General features: G+C 35.1%; 1 protein-coding gene across 1 annotated transcript in view; it reads right to left on the reverse strand.

Moving 5' to 3' along the window:
• Positions 1–9,320: 9,320 nt before the first annotated feature.
• The window catches only part of IGFN1 (immunoglobulin like and fibronectin type III domain containing 1), a 28,906-nt gene continuing 20,808 nt past the window's right edge, over positions 9,321–17,418 (reverse strand). The window contains exons 16-22 of the mRNA XM_083360195.1: positions 16,035–16,163; positions 14,891–15,193; positions 13,819–13,907; positions 13,032–13,227; positions 11,666–11,965; positions 10,078–10,418; positions 9,321–9,911 (exon numbers count right to left, since the gene is read on the reverse strand). Of these exons, the coding sequence (XP_083216321.1) occupies positions 10,081–10,418; positions 11,666–11,965; positions 13,032–13,227; positions 13,819–13,907; positions 14,891–15,193; positions 16,035–16,163 (1,355 nt within the window). The 3' untranslated portion in view covers positions 9,321–9,911; positions 10,078–10,080. The remainder of the gene's footprint in view (positions 9,912–10,077; positions 10,419–11,665; positions 11,966–13,031; positions 13,228–13,818; positions 13,908–14,890; positions 15,194–16,034; positions 16,164–17,418) is intronic.

Consider the following 17,418-nt stretch of genomic DNA (forward strand, 5'->3'; position numbering starts at 1 on the left):
CCACCGCCAACCTTCTAATCCCTGTAATATGAAATAACATGAAAGATATCTTGAGATCCATCTAGACCAACAGGCTGCCCAATGCAAGAACGTACTAATACAGCAGCTCCAATAGGAAAGGTCATAAAAACTTCAAACTTATAACCTAATTAAAGAATAGGCCAAATAAGAAGGTTACAGGGAAAAAAAAATTACAAGACTTTTTTCCATGTGAAGCCTTAAATTAATTTTATTTCTGATTTGGTATTAAATTGCATTGACCCATAAAGAACACCACATACTGTATCATTATTTACCATTAGCGATAAGATGCCAAGAATGCCAAAGATTAAACTCACTGGAAGCTGAGGAAACAAGTGCACAGAGTTCTGCCTTACTAAGATGAGGAAAGGGAACTTTAAGTTGCTTGGATGACCCACCCTGCCCCGTCTGGTCCTTGCTGAATGAGACATCTTAGCAAGTTCCCTGCAGTAGCATGAAACAAATACGAAGAAAAGTATAATGTGTCAGCAATCTGCCTTGGTTCCTTAATTGCTATTCCACAATTAAGTGGATCCAAATTAAATGAAGAACTTGCTAAAGAACAGACTAGGCTAACCATAATGTTTAAACAAAACAAAACAAACAAACAGCTTGTTCAATAAAATAATAACTTGACTTTTGTGGTGTCTATCAAAATTTTATACAAAACTTCATTCATTTCAGTGGCACTTATATTCAGGGAATAAATACGAAAAAAAAAATACTTTTAGATATTTAAGAGCAGACATGGCATAGCACTGATTACATTCCAGAATAAACGTAAGCAATGGTTGGAAGGAAAGTTTAACTCTTTTTTTGACCCATCCTCTTAGTTGTCCTTTGAAGCAGCTATCTGAAGTTCAAAGTTCCCATTAGTAGCAGTGGAAATTTTCCTTGAAAAAGAAATCAGAACTTTAAACAAGTGGTGTTTTTTTTGGCAGGGAGATAGGGTGCTGATCCCCACCCCTACTTTCTTTAGGCTACGGTTAACATACAAAGCCATGTACATCAACTGTTTTAGTATACTTAATTAATGTATCATGTGGGTGTTACTACTATAGCAGAAGCCAGTGAAACTCAGTTTGCAGTTGTCTGTTCCCAGGGAAACCAAGATTATGGGAAAAGCAGCACTACTAATCAGATATGGCGATGTGTGATGGTGCATTCAGGATAGAACTTGGCCCATGGCAGAAAAACATACAGAGGTTTTCTCAACCTTGGCAGCTTGGAGATGTGTGAAGTTCAGTTCCCATGCTGGCTAGGGAATTCTGGGAGAAGAAATCCAGGCCACTGACACGTAAACCAACCAGTAAAGAATAAGCACAGAATGATATGGAGTGATTTAACAATTTGTTTCAATAAATAAGCCCATACAGTGTGCCAGAGGAGAAAGACATTTTACAGTGTGTAGGGAATATGTTTAAAATGTGATGCCAATTCTAGACAAATGACTTAACATTCCATTTCCACTGCTGGCCAATCTCAGCTACTTGAGACATGGTATTTAATTCTCAAGCCTAGATAGTGATAGCATGAGAGCAGTGAGGAGGAGAAGAAGAACTAGGCAGGGTTTAAAATAATGAGAGCCAACACCCAACATCTGAGCTGGAATACTGGCATGAATGGCAGGAACTGAACCTCAGTCTAGCTATGAGCTGTGCTACTTGAAAGCAGCTGGGGAAACTCCCTACATTCATTTAGTCTCTGGAAAACTGGAGATACACCAGCTCTCAAATTTGGCTGGGCGGCACCTACCATTGTTCCTAGAATTCTGGTGAGGATTCTCCACCCATCATGAAGTTTCTATCAGTGAAAACTGTTTTGCTTCTTATCCCATGGCCTCTTTAAATCAGCATGTCCTGATTTAAGGTGAATGATCTCACGTGGCTGCCATGAGAGTCTTATGATGCAACCTCTTGCCTTTTTCACAGGATTGGCACTGGGTGTAATTAACTGCTTGCCAAGTATTGAGGAATGGCCAGATGAAAGGGCGGAGCAGGGAGACCCATTTGGGTCTGTGAGATCAAAGACGGGAAGCAGAGAAGAGTCAGAAGGGAGTTGCACTTGAGCAGGCTTTCTCTAGTCCAACAGTAGCATTACATTGACGGAAGAAGCCACAGCATTGATTGACGTTCATTGGGTGGAGAATTAATTAGAACAAATAGGAAGGTTAATTTCAGAAATGGGATGGGGCTGCTCCCTGAATTTCTTGATACTTAGTTGAGTCTCAAAGAGAATTACTTACCAATTCTACTTTCAACTATTTAACATTTCCATTTCCACTGCTGGGAAATCTCATTTACTTGAAAGATAGATATATTAGGCTACTACTTTGTATCACCAATTACCCAAGTCTCTCGCAATGTAGAATAATAAAAATCATAAAATAGGGTTAATAATTAAAAATTTTAAAAAAATGTTCAGCAATTAAAAGCCTTGAAAAAATCTAACAAAGATTTGTGGCAGCAACCATAAAAACTGCAAGTCTTACAGAAGAAAGCATTCTCATGGGTAACCTGAAACCAAACTATACAGGGCTTTCAAGGTCATAATCAGCACTATATATTTCATACGAAAATATATTGTCCATTATTTGAATTATGGAATATGAGAGTTGGATTATATCTTGAAATAATCTAGTACAACCCCCTGTTGAGTATACTGTATAAACCCATTACTACACCATCTCTAAGAGATGGTCAACTAGTCTCTGTATAAATGTTTCTAATAGGGAAGTATCCATTCTCTTCCATGGCAGATTGTTTCATCATTCAACAGCTATTATTATTATTATTATTATTATTATTATTATTATTATTATTATTATTATTACATCAATCATTGTGTTTTGTCTTGCCTTCTGTAACAACACTGAACAATCTACCATATATTGTACGTAACAGTTGTTTAGAGACTTGAAGATAGCTATTATGTCTCCTTTTAGTCTTTTGTTTTTGGATTAAAATTATCCAAGTTCAATAATTCCCCATGAATTTTCTTCTTCTAAAACCTTGCCATGTTCATTGCTTTTCTTTGCACATACTCCACATTGACAATGTCCTTTATAAACTATGATGCTCACAATGGCACATAATATTCTAGGTCTGGACTAAATAACAGAACAGAGAACACTGAGTTCTCTCTTGAACTTGGTGCTATTCTTGTATTGTTTCAGTCTATCATTGCTTTTTTGTTGTTGTTGCTAATGCACAGCCGAGATCCTCTTCCCATGTTTACCCCCATTCCTTTACACATCTATGATTTTTCCTACCCAAATAAAGAATCTTGCTTTTGTCCTTGATGATTTATCTTGTTGGTTTCTGCCCATTGTCAAGACCCCCCTTACTTTTGGTATAGTTCTTCAAAACATTTGCTGTTCCCTCATATTAAAACTCATATTTTTTTATCCTTCATCCAATTTGTTAATTATCTCAAATCAAAATAAGGCCCCATAGGGAGCCCTATAATCTATTTCCTCCTTTCAGCTTGATGCAGATGATACACTCATTGGATATAATTATTCAAACAGTTCTGTAATCACTTACTGATATTGTTGCATAGTTCAGCTCATAATTTGCTGTCTTCTCTACTGCAGTTGCAGGGGAGATACAGTCTTGCTGAAGCCAAGGTGTTATATGTCCTCTGCATTCCTGTGATGACCTAAACTGGACATTCTATCAAAAAAGGAGATCAAATTGATTTAGCATGACTTGTTCTTGATAAACTCATGCTGGTTTGTGCTAAGCAATGGAGTTTTTCTTCAAATTCTCACGAAGTGCTTGCTAATTAATGGGTTCCAAAATTTTGCTACTATGGCCATCAAGGTAACATTTCCGTAATTAGCTGTCCTTTTTTTCTCTTGCCACCACCCCATGTCTTTCATGATTTCTCTATGATCATGGAAAAGGGACTTTGAGATGATATTTGCACACTCCTTTAAGACTTTCAGACACAACTGATCTGGCCTTGGAAACTTAAACTGGAGAGAATTGAATCAAAGTTGATTAGCTCTGTCCTCTCTCTGTCACCTATTACCATCTTCAAACAGTGGTCCCACACCCTCCTTCCTTTGTTTCTACTGACAAAGTCCCAAAAGCTTCTTTTGTTGCTTTTATTTTACTTTGTGAGCTTAAGTTGCTTTTGTGCTTTGTTTTCAGCCTTCTGACTATCCTTCTGCAGATATTAGCTATTTGCTGGAAAACCTCCTTGGTGGTTATATCCATCTTCTATTTCCTATGCAGGCCCCTTTCAATTCTAATCTCTGTAGACAGCTCCCTATTTAGATGAGCAATCTTTTGCTCAGAACAGAAAAAACACTGAATGATTCATTTATGGGAGAGGTTGTGGTATGTCCCTTCCCAGAGGGTTAATACTTTAAATATTCTGAAATGGCCATATGAGAAGGTTATGAATCATTATATGGCACTTTCATTCATAAAAAACACAGAAAGCAAGAGCAAGAGAGAGATAGACTGTATCTCTATCTGTTCAAAGAGTTACAGGTGAAACTATTTTTAATAAAAGCAGAATATTATTTGTAAGAAATACAGAAAAAATATTTTCTCTCTGGTGACAAATATTTCTTCCATAAATGTTCACGTGTTGGGGGACTATAGCCAATTCTAACTCCATGTTGCTTACATGTTTGCAAAATATTGCTGTTTTTTCCTGCTATATTTCCATAAATCTCTTTAACTTATATCATATGATGTGAACCTGGACAAATAAAGGGTGTGTAAAAGCCAAAACAGTAACAAGGAATGAAGACTCTTCTGTGAAGGCAAGGATTTCTCTAAACTATAAGTGTGGATTTGTTGTAAACTATGAAAGTATCTAATAGCTTGGGATCCTTTTTAAGAAGTGTCATTTTGAAGAAGGTTGGATGCATCTGCTGAACTAAACCAACCATTTTTCTGTAACTGCTGCAGAAAAATATTGTAGAGCATGCTGAAAAGTGCTTTATTATGGTTAATTAAGCAATAGATGCTCTTCACTAGAAAGGCAATCTAATTTATTATAGGTTTCTCTTTGCTTCTTTATTATTCATGTTGTTTTAAATTAAAAAAATGTTAGAATAAACTTGGGGTAGACTCTAATGCCTTATTGTACTCAGTAGATGTATTATATTTAGTTCCTTAATTCTTCTTCAAAATTATCTATAATTTTCATTTCCAGGTTAGTTGGTCACATGCAGGTAAATTCTGTGTAGTCTGCCAAATAGTTTTTTTCAGCAAAAACGGCAGTGCATATTAGTTAGCATTTGATGAATGTGCACTCCTATACTAGATTTCATTCATGTATGAACTGTTCATACAAGTATGAACTTAAAAGAATAAATTTTGATGATACACAGAACAGTACCACACTAAACCAATTATCTGCAGCTATTTCTGAAGCATGATATGGGATTTTTATAAATGAACTTCAATTTTTAATCTGTATTAATTTATTATGGGCATTGTTTAATCACGTTTTAATAATTTTTAATTTTTGTATCTAGTTTTTATGTATTGCCCTGTTCACCGCCCTGAGTCCTCCGGGAGAAGGGCGGTATATAAATTAAATTAATAAATAATAAATAAATAAATATTAATAAACTGGCAATCTAAAATGTCTGTCAGCATAACTACGTTCTTGTGTTCTGTTGAAACAGGATCAGTACTAGATTTTAATACAATAGAAGGAACCTTCCTTAACCATGGTGTATTCCCAGGATTCACTAGGGACAGTGGTCAATGCTGGGAATCCTGAGAGTTGAAGCCATATATCAAGTAGTGGGATTCAAATATGTGAATATCCGGTTCTCTGTGCGGATGCTGCTTCCAGAAGTCCATTTGGGGCCTGGGCAACCAAAAACTAGCTACTGGTTCTGCCGAACTGGTGCGAACTGGCTGAATCCCACCACTGCATATATCTGGAGGGCACTAAGTTTAAGGAAGGCTACAGAACAAGTGGATATATAGCTAATCTCTCTGTTTCTAGTAACTACAATTTCTACCATTAAACATTTTTTGTCCATATTATATTTATTAAATCCGCATCATTCAGAAACAAGAAAGGATTTATGTGAAGATAAAAACATTTGGCAAAATTCGAATCTGGGGTTTTTATTTTTTTTCTTCTCCTTTCTTTCTTTCTTTCTTTCTTTCTTTCTTTCTTTCTTTCTTTCTTTCTTTCTTTCTTTCTTTCTTCTCTCTTGTTAGTCTATGCTACATTCATTGAGTTTAATTATGGTAGTTAAAGTAATACCACTGTTTTTTGTTTTTTAAAGCTAGATAAAGTACACTGTAACTTTTTCATATCCATTAGTTACAGTTTTTGCCTGTTAATGCACATATGAAAATTTCTTAAATTTCTTATTTAACGACAGTCAAAAGAAAAGAAAAAGATTATTCTCCTGTGTCCATTTTTTCACAAGATATCCATGCAGCTTTTGAAATTGTGGGCAGTCAGTAGTTTAGGAAGAGTCCCTCTAGTGGTAAAATTGGGGGTATTTTCCCATTTCCTGGGGGGTTTCCTTTTTTCGTTGATTACCTGTAACATTTTGAGGCAGCAGGTTCTGTTATTGTAGCCTACTCTTCTAAATATCAGTTCTAGAGAATCTGCTTTTCATTGCCCTGGAAGAAACAATTTGAGGATAAACTGATGTGCTGAACAGCTGCAATGCACATACTTCAATAACATATACATAATATGTGTATCATAGAGTTGTACTTTAATAGGATTCCAGAAAGGTGCTTCAGGGAACATTAGCACCAATTATTTTCTAAGTTTGCTACTGCATAGTCCTATTGTATGCAGTTATGAGAGAGACAATAATTGAGCAGCAAAGTGTCAATGCTGCAAACATTGACATGTTTTTGCACTGACAATATAAGAGACAGCCTGTTATTTAAATTGCTTCATTTGGGAGGGAGGAATCACCCAGAAGTTGTGATAAGATTGCAAAAAGCCGCGTACAGAATGGGAAGTGAATCGTCATATGTAAAACTAATTGGATAATGTGATTTATGACATGTAGATAAGGGTGGGGATTGTATGTGTGTTATGATGGGTTTGGGGGGAGGAGATTTCAGATTCTGGCATCCCTCCATGAGTGCCGATGTTTCGTTTCATTACTAAGACTTTTTAGATAAATAATATGCCTCCAATCTGTTTGACTTGTCTGATTCATTGGAACCATGACATCATGCCAGAATCTCTTTTCTTTCAAAGTGGGGTCCTGAACCCCCACTGCTGTCTCCTGTAAGAGAGATAAGCTGGCAATGATTCAGGGAAGAATCCTCAAAATGGAGAGTGAAAGCCTGGTTGCTGGCGAAACTTCTGAAGAGAAAATAATAAATAAGTTTTCTGTGGGGAGAGGTTTGGAGAAACACGAAAATGGTGTTAAAAAAGACTTCTGAGACTTATAAAAAAACAAGCTGATAAAAAGAGGGCTCCCCAAAGAACATTCCAAGTGGGGGAGTAGGTTTATCTGTCAACTAAATATTTATGTCTCAAATTACCCAGCAAGAAATTGGGACTGAAATTCTTGGGGCCTTTCCCCATTGTGAAAATCATCAACCCGGCCACAGTAAAATTGAAATTCCCCAGACCTTTGGGAAAAATTCACCCGGTGTTCCATTGTAGCTTACTGAAACCTTTTCGAGCCTCCACTTTAAGACCTCCCCCTAAGAAAGCACCTGGATGCCTCATAGTAGCGGGTCAGACCCATTATGAAGTGAAATGTATTCTTGACTCTAGAATCTTTAAGGGAAAATTGCAGTACCTAGTACAATGGGATACCCATTGTCTGAAGCCATTTGGGTGAAATCTAGCAATGTGAAAGCTGGCAGACTTATCAAAAAGTTTTATGAGAAACACCCCAACAAACCAAAAGCCAGCTCCTAACTTGTGTTTGTTTACATTACAGGATCTGTTCTTTTGTAAGGGGGGCTGGATGTCAATGCCAAAACATTGACATGTTTTTGCACTGACAATATAAGAGACAGCCTGTTATTTAAATTGCTTCATTTGGGAGGGAGGAATCACCCAGAAGTTGTGATAAGATTGCAAAAAGCCGCGTACAGAATGGGAAGTGAACCCTCATATGTAAAACTAATTGGATAATGTGATTTATGACATGTAGATAAGGGTGGGGATTGTGTGTGTGTTATGATGGGTTTGGGGGGGGAGGAGATTTCAGATTCTGGCATCCCTCCATAAGTGCCCATGTTTTGTTTCATTACTAAGACTTTTTAGATAAATAATATGCTTCCAATCTGTTTGATTTGTCTAATTCATCAGAACCATGACACAAAGCACATTTGCAACCCTTGGCATCTCTAGTTAAAGAGTCTCAAATGGTAATCATAATGTGAGTCAGTGGTTTGAATTAATGATACAGATCTAGGCCTTGCTGATTTTTATTTAGAACCAAAGATCACTCTGATTCTGCTTTGATACCAAATTTATTATGCTCCACTAAGTTCAATATATCAAGAAGAAAAATACTGAAATCAAACCATGCAAACCCTCATTGCTAATAACAGTTATTGACAAGTAAGTGAACAACAATCTGAAGCCAATGAAGTTCATCACCTTCTTACCCTTTCTTTGAAATGATGTCATTTCTTAGGAAATAAATGAATGAATATAGTATTAAGGTTCTAAATATGATGTGTCTGACCATCTCCTATGTTATTTCCCCCCCACACACACACACACAAACAATTGCAATGTGATAAAGCCTGCTAAAATCACCAGAATCGTGTTTTGAGGACTGGCAAGGATTCAGGAGCAGGGAAACCTTTATTCAATTTTGAAAGTCCAAAAGTTTGCATTATTGCCTGAAGATTTGTCATCAAATTGTTAAGTCAGACAGCCTAGAATTCTTATGCTATATATTTTAACTACTTTTAAACTTCTATTTCACACTCACAGAGATGTTTCCCAGGTATGATGGTTGGAGTGTTAGTTAAAGCTTGTGGTGTGGTGGTTGTTTTTTAGATTGTTTTGGTTTCTCGGCTGTTGTCTATGTTTTATATATAAAGTTGCGTTATTTGTAAAATTTGTAAGCTACTTACAGGCACTATTGTGAGTTGGGAGGCTATATAAATCAAAGAAATTGATTGATTGATTGATTGATTGATTGATTGATTGATTGAATGAATGAATGAACGAACGAACGAACTGCTTTTGGCTTTCTGTAATTACTGTTATTCTGATTAAAGATATTATATGTAAAGATAGTTAAATACAGATTTTAAAAATAGCAAACTATAATTCATAACTTAGTAAAAAAATACACAACACTTCCCTGGGATGGGATGTTATTTTATTGAGACATTTGGGAAATAATCAGAATGCAACCCTCTCTCTAGAAACACCTAAACATAGACTTATCTTGATTTTTTTGATAAAACTAACATTGTTAGCTCAAAATAAATAAATAAAATACTGATGAAAATATTCGGGTCTCTTTTATACTCTTGTCTTTTATTGCTTTTTAATCTTTCTGCAGAGAAATACAGACATAAGTAACGCAATTATTGAAACTAATGAAATATATCTTATAAACCCTTGCTATTCTTCTAGTCTTTCAACCATTTAAAATTCCATATTGATACATAAATCACACTTTTCAGCAGAACCATTGTCAGTTGATGCATTTGAATATCAGAACACCTTTTAGCTGGGGAGGGGGGTGAATTACAACACTCTAGATTTACCGAAATAATATATTAGGTCTGGCTGAATGAATAGTTTTCTTGCTGTGACTCATCACTGTGAATGGTGATTTTTCCTACACATGTAATTGACTTTTCAGTAATTTCCAGAAGTCACTGATATACTTGGATGTGTCCTTTCTGCTTGAAACAGCTGGGTGCATTTTTTCAACAGTTTCCATACTATAAAAGATAGAAGAAAACAAAAGCTGCTTTTTTTTACACTTGTGACATCAAGTAGACAAATCCTTCAAAACAGTGATCTAAGAATAAATTTATCGTCCATAGTGCTACTATAATGTGGAGAAAAATACATGCATTATTTAATGTGGAAGTGAACTTCAACTACCTTTTAATCTCCACCTTTCACAGTTAGTTCAGCTTTGCTGATTGCTTGGCCTAGTTCATTGACAGCCAGCACCTTGTACTGGCCAGCATCTGATGGTGTGATTCCAGGGATCACAAGGGAGCAAACCCCAAAATCATTTTTGCAGAAAAAGGCAGGATCCTGAGAAAGATTCTTGTTACCCTTGAACCAAGTGACCTGAGGGGCTGGATCTCCAGTCACAGCACAAGTCATGTGACAATTAAATCCTAAATTCACCACATGTGGTTTTAGTTGGACAAGGAATCTTGGAGGTTGATCTTGGTTGATCCTCTTATATCTTGGAAGCTTCATTTCAGGTTTATCTGGAAGGAGTGCAAAAATAAAACCAGAAGAACAAAAGATTAAGTTAACAATTAGGAGATACCTATTTTCGTTGCAAATATAGCTGGCAATATTGGCTTGATAATATGAATTACAATAAATTATCTGCCATTTCTGATCTTGTATAGGAAAAGTACTAAATCTCCATCAATAAACCATGTAAGTTCATTCCAGTATTATTCTATGTTCCAGAATAGGTTCTCCTGCTTGAGCAGGGGACTGGACTAGAAGACCTCCAAGGTCCCTTCCAGCTCTATTCTATAATAATAATAATAATAATAATAATAATAATAATAATAATAATAATAATAATAATAATAATAATAATAATTTTATTTATATACCGCCCTTCTCCCGAAGGACTCAGGGCGGTGAACAGGGCAAGCATAAAAAAATACAGAGTTACAAAAGTTAAAAAAAGGATTAAATATATGCCCACTAAAAACAGTAAATACAAATATTAAAATAACAATAAAAGACCCCACCCATCCCCCATCAGGCCAGGCCGGCTTGTTCAAATAAGAATGTCTTTAGATCGCGACGGAAGGAGCGAAGATCGGGCGCCATCCGGCGCCATTCTATTCTATTCTATTCTATTCTATTCTATTCTATTCTATTCTATTCTATTCTATTCTATTCTATTCTATTCTATTCTATTCTGAGATCATTGATCTGGGAAGTGCTGACTAGTCACTTTGTACTGATGTTCCAGGAAATGTGGCAAATGATCAAAAGTTGTCCAATATTATGAAGATATCAGATACTCTAATCTCGACTAAGGAATATACTGCACATGGTTTCATTTATTATAGTGTGAATCCAAATAAACCTAAACCTAAAAAAGATGCTATTTTTGGAGTCATGTTATAGATGAACTGCTTTAACAATCTGATTCATTAAAGCAACAGCCTCATATAAAAATGCACTTTCATGAACAGAGATTTAATTTAATTTAATTTATTAATATTTCTATACCGCCCTTCTCCCGAAGGACTCAGGGCGGTGTACAGGGCAAGAATAAAACATAAGTTACAAAAATTAAAAAGTAATTAAATACATGCCCATAAAAACAATAAATACATTAATAAAACCCCCAATAAAATGATAATAAAAACCCCAGCAATCCCACCCTCAGGCCAGGCCGGCTTGTTCGAACAGGTATGTTCGAACAGATGCTGTTTTCTGAAGTGTGCACAGCTCCCCTAAATACAGTTATATATATATTTACCCTTTTCTTTTTGAATAGTCCAAGGTTTCACTGTTTCAGAAGGCTTGCTGATCCCTACACAATTTTTTGCCAGAATTCTGAAGAAATATTCCCGACCTGGGATAAAATTTACAACTGTGTATTTATTGGTGTAAATGTGGTCAACCACCATTTGCCATGATCCTTTTCTGGAATCACATCTCATAACCATGTAGGTTATGTTATTGTCTCTCTTTTCTGTGGGTGAGGGCTCCCATATCAAAGTCACCGTCCCAGGAACCTTCTCAATGAGTTGTATAGGGCCAGGAGACTCTGGAACATCTGCAAAATAAAACCAAAATCAGGAAGAATTTCTAAAGTGTTTCTAAAGCACAGCAATTTGATTATTTATCATCAAATTTAGAAACCATATAGAAACTATATTTAAATATCATAGATTTAGAAACTGTATGGAATAAAAAGAATGTAAATATATGGAAGAAAGAAGAATAGCTCTATGGACCTCAGTCTCCCATCTTGAAAGTTCCCCTTGATGAAGTTAATCGGATTAAAATAGTTTTGTTCATCTATTATATCTTGGTTTTCAATATTTTAAATCCCCTGAGATACTTTTATAAATGTAAATGTGGTCAGTACACATTTTCCATCTAATGAAGCCAGTGGTCTGGCATAGTAAAGGAGTGTGACCAACTGGTTCTTATCTACTCTTCTCAAGCAAAAGTAATTTACAGGGGGAATCTTTATTAATAAGATTAACATATACTGTAAAGATGGCATTAAGAGACAATATCTGCTATGATTAAAAGAGAAAATAAGGTCAACACATACTCTACTAAATTACCACTTCTCTTGAACATAGTAAGACAGGCCTTTTTAACTTTGTATCTCTCAGATGGGTTGTCTACAAATTCAAGAATGCCCGGATAGTGTGGATAGGAATTTCTGAGGGCTGTTATCCAAGTCTATATTGAAGGTGCCAAATCAGCAAAGTGTGAATTAAAACTTCTTTCCTATTAAAAATATATATTTTTCTGTACTAATTCTGGCTATATTGTCTGTATGACAGACTATTTTCAAATGGCTTCAAACTACTGCTTATAACACGCTAGCATACTCTTGGTTTTATTTAGCTACTCAATCACTTCATAAAAGATGAGACAACTAACAGTCTCAAAGTCTTCACAGTGATACTTTAGTATATTGCATGTCACCCTTCAAATCTAATTTGAAAGGGCAGAAACTCTCTATAAGTTAGGCAATTTTAGCTTAAAGCTTTATATGGAAAAAAGCACATAAAGAGTATTTATGATATTTGACTAGTTTTCCAGGTGAGAAGATGTGATCACAGGCAGATGTGTAATTGCAGATTTCCTTGTATGAGCTTTACCTTGAACTTGAACTTGAAAACTGAATGTTTCCTTTCTCCCACGCTCAGTTTGAAGGGTGACAGCATAATGTCCACTGTCAGAAAGCTCAGCTTTTGGTATGATGAATTGGCTCAGTCTTTCTCTGGTGGCAGCTATGGCCTTTAGTGGCAGAGAAAGTCCATCTTTCAGCCAAATCACTTCAGAAGATGGGGATGCCTGATAAACATGAAAAGGACATTAATTTAAAATTACTTTTAAAGTGTTTACATGGCAGTGGTATAGATCAGAAGTGGCCAGCTTCCATATAACAGTTTGTACTATATTGCTTCTCCATTTATTTCTTTATTTTGGGATAATAGCAGTTGATGACAGACAGATTGGAGATATGATCCTAACTTTCTTCCATTCATATTGAAGTTATCTTATAGGTGCTTCAGTTTGGCTAAACCAAACAAGAGCTTCTTCATTTACTTATATCAGCAAAGAAATATTCCACAGACAAAATCTAGAATTCCAAGTAAACATGGAAGGCACCATATAAAAAAAACAAATGCACACAGTTTTATTGCATTGTCATAGCAGCTCAAGACATAGATTTTTTTAATTAGAAGTAAGTCCAAATAAGACAACCAAATGATTCTAAGTATTCTGGCTTTTCTTTCATTTCAAGGATTATTGTAAAATAACATATAAAAATGTTTTTTTAAAAAAAAATCCAAATCTCTACATAGCTCCATTTACTGCCATATAAAAAAGCACAGAAACAGATTTATTATATGATATATTGCTTGCAAAGGCTATACTTACTTCAAAAGGAATACGTACATGGATGGCATCCCCTGCTTTCACATTCATGAAACTTTCAACAGTGTCCTTCACTAAGAACTTGGGGTTAACTGGAAATACATACATACATACATACATACATACATACATACATACATACATACATACATACATAAGTTTTGGCATCATATTGTTTTGTTCATTACTATAACTGCAATATATAAAATGCTCAGAGCAACTCCTCATTCCCCACTGCAAATTCTATAGAACTGAGATGTTTCATCATGTAAGAAGTATGCATGCAGAACAGCTGGGTATCACCTTGTCAAATTGCCTAATTTGCCATTTGATTTTAAAATCAGTGTGAAAAATAACCAGTTAAATATATTTCCTTTGTACACTTGATAATTATTAATAAGGAGAGCAATGCTGTCTTTTCTTCAGCATCAAGTGCAGGCATCTGCAATAATCTCCATTAAAATACTTTCCACCGCTATGAATGATGTGGACTATAATCCAATACATCTTGAAGGTTTCAAGTTCAGAAATGCCCTAGATATATCAATTGAGCTAAATATGTCCCAAGTATTCTTCTTTAGTTTCTTCTTCAATATAACTATGATGTGTCTTTTCCAGTTCTTTCAGGATACATATCTTCTGGTTTTGGCTTTTTTTCAAAAGTCTCCTTCTGTGTTCTTTCAATGTTAGCCTTTTCTAGAGCCATCTAGAATAATGTCCATGATTTATCAGATTGTTTCCTTTTCTCTTTCAAGTTTACCCATAAAACCCAATTCTTTGATAATTAACTTACAGAACTATCCTCAACTTACCTGGTCCTTCATAAGATCTGACCTTTCTGTCCTTATCCTCATTACATTGAATGATATCATTTCGTTCTCCAGCCTCTTGCCCACCTGTTAAATAACAGCTGTATCATAGATTTCACATGCTTTGCTTTTTCCTTTCACTATTTTTGAACAGAATTTCATATAAATAGAAGTAGCAGTCATAGAATTTCATATAAATAAGATATTCCAGAATTATCTCTATAAATATTTAATTTCCAAAGCAGAAATTACATAGTTTGACTTACCAGGAGAAGGTACTGCCTGAACACAAGTATCAGCTTCAACTGGGTCACCCATACCACTATCATTAATTGCTCTCACACGTAGGAAATATGTCTCCCTAGCTTTTAATCCTCTAACTGTATATGCAGTTGTTCGCATTGGGACAGTATTACACTGGGTCCATTTCAGAGTATCAGAATGTCGGATCTCAACAATATATCCTTTGACATAACTTTCTTCTGCTGATTCCGGCTTCATCCATGATAAGGAAATGCTACAGTAGTCAGCATTAACCACTTTTAGATCCTTCACTGGACCTGGAGGTTCTGCAAAAAGATATTATTTTGGGGTTACTTTTTGGCATTCTGTTTGCCATTGTTTCCTTTGCTTTATTAACCTTGTTCTTCATTATTTCTTTCCCTCACCACAGTACATATTCTAATAGTAACTTACTTTGTCCTACTGACAATGGAATAGCTACTGTATTACAATTTACTCAAAACTGAATATCACCCATTCAATATCAGCCAGACAAATTCAATTTTATGTATAGACTGACAAATAGCTTACCTCATTATTTGGTATGTAATATTTGTTTATTCATGCTTCTTTTTTTAGATAATCTTATTAGGGTTTTTAAACACTAAAAATAAAAAAAACTAACAAAAGTTAATAATTAAAAGAAAGAAGTTTTTTTAAAAATTAAGTCATGAATGTGGTTAATGATTATCTTGGCCTTTGAAGCAGTAGGAATGCACAAAATTGAGATAGTGTTTTTTTGGGATCATTATATTTGGAACGTGAATCTATCCAGAATGCTAAGAACTGTTTCAGAAAGGGCCCTTCTATAAATACATAACTGTAGCTATTTTGGAATACTTAAATTAGCAAAGAATGAGTTAAGGGAACTTTCTGGAGAAATGCACAATGCTTTGGGAAGGGACATTTCACTTTACTACATGCTTGTGAGAGAAGGTAATCACATGCCACTATTTTGTATGAAATAACTTTTTCTATCCACCTGTTACCTTTGCAGTTTTTCAGTGCCACTAATAATAAACTAGTTACAGTATTGCAAAATGCTTAAAGTCACAGTTGTTGGGGAAGTAGCATAGATATATACCAAATAATAAGCAAATAAATATAAGAAGGAAGTAAACTACTTACTCATAGGATGTCGAGCATAAACAGCTTCTGAAGGAGTACTGGCCTCACCCACACCTGCGTTATTGATGGCAGCCACACGGAATTCATACTGCAATCCCTCCTTCAAATCATTCACTGTATATTTCCTCTCTATAGCATAAATGAGCTAGTTTTATCACATAAACTATGGGCATATGCATATTATTGAGTTTGTAATTATTATCCTGATAACATAGTTCACATAATTCTCTAATATTTGAAATTAATTTATGCATATACTTCATCTTTGATTGTTGTGAGGTTTTTGAATTTCATAAAGAAGAAAAAAGTGAGGTAGTACGAAATATCTATACACATTGGCTTATATATGAGTTTGGGTTCCCAGCTGTTGTCCTAAAGGTGTCATTCTTGGGGTTCTGAGGTCAGAATGAAATATTACTCATTGCCATATATAATTATAATTTTTTCCTGACCAGATAATAACAATATTCTATATTCTTTGGATCAGATTGTTATAATCCATTCTGACCAAATTTCAATGAATTTAAACCTTTGAAATAATAAGATTCTGTAGCAGTCATGAAATGTATATAGAATTAGAATAATAATAGCAATCCAGTTCTGTGAGTACTGAAATAGAAATGCAAAAAAAGTCTCCATGGCTGGAGAGGGAGAAAGGTGCAGTCATACAAATATTATGACTTTAACACATTATTTTCTATCTGATGACCTTCTGGCTTTAAGATCAAATAGACACAGCAATGTAAAAGGTATCTGGGGAATATGACAAAAATGGCAGAGAGAAAGGGTATCTTGGGACTGGGGCTAGTCTATGATTGCATAAATTAAAGAAAGTCATAAACCAAAGGTTGTAGATAAAGATCACACACACACACACCTCTATCTCTGTCTCTATCTCTATCTCTATCCTGTCTGTCTGTCTGTCTATCATCTATCTATTTATCATCTATCAGTCTAATTCTGCTGGATTGAAAGAATCCCAAGAAAACTCTGCAGATTTTTTTTAGGCCAGGATGGGTAGGAAATATATATTCACAGAGCCAATATAATCCTGTATTTAGTGCCATTTCTTTCTTGTTTTCTACATAATCCCAAATAATGTGAATATCATTTAATAAATAATTATTGTGTTTGGCTACACAAATTCACCTTTCAACAACATCACAATGCCATACCCATCAAGAGAAGAATTTTGAATTGTTTTGAACCCAATACTTTTCTCTGTTTAAACTTTGCAGAGATAGACCTTGCTTACAAGGAAAGGAAAATGTATTTATGGCTACTGAGAAAAAAGCAATTATTTGGACAACTCTACCCAGATCAAACTTTTTCAAGTGAAGATGTTTCTGATATCTGTCTAATAACTAATTATCTATTTCAGCAT

Source organism: Vipera ursinii (genome assembly GCF_947247035.1).
Source record: "Vipera ursinii genome assembly, chromosome: 3".
Classification (NCBI taxonomy): domain Eukaryota; kingdom Metazoa; phylum Chordata; class Lepidosauria; order Squamata; family Viperidae; genus Vipera; species Vipera ursinii.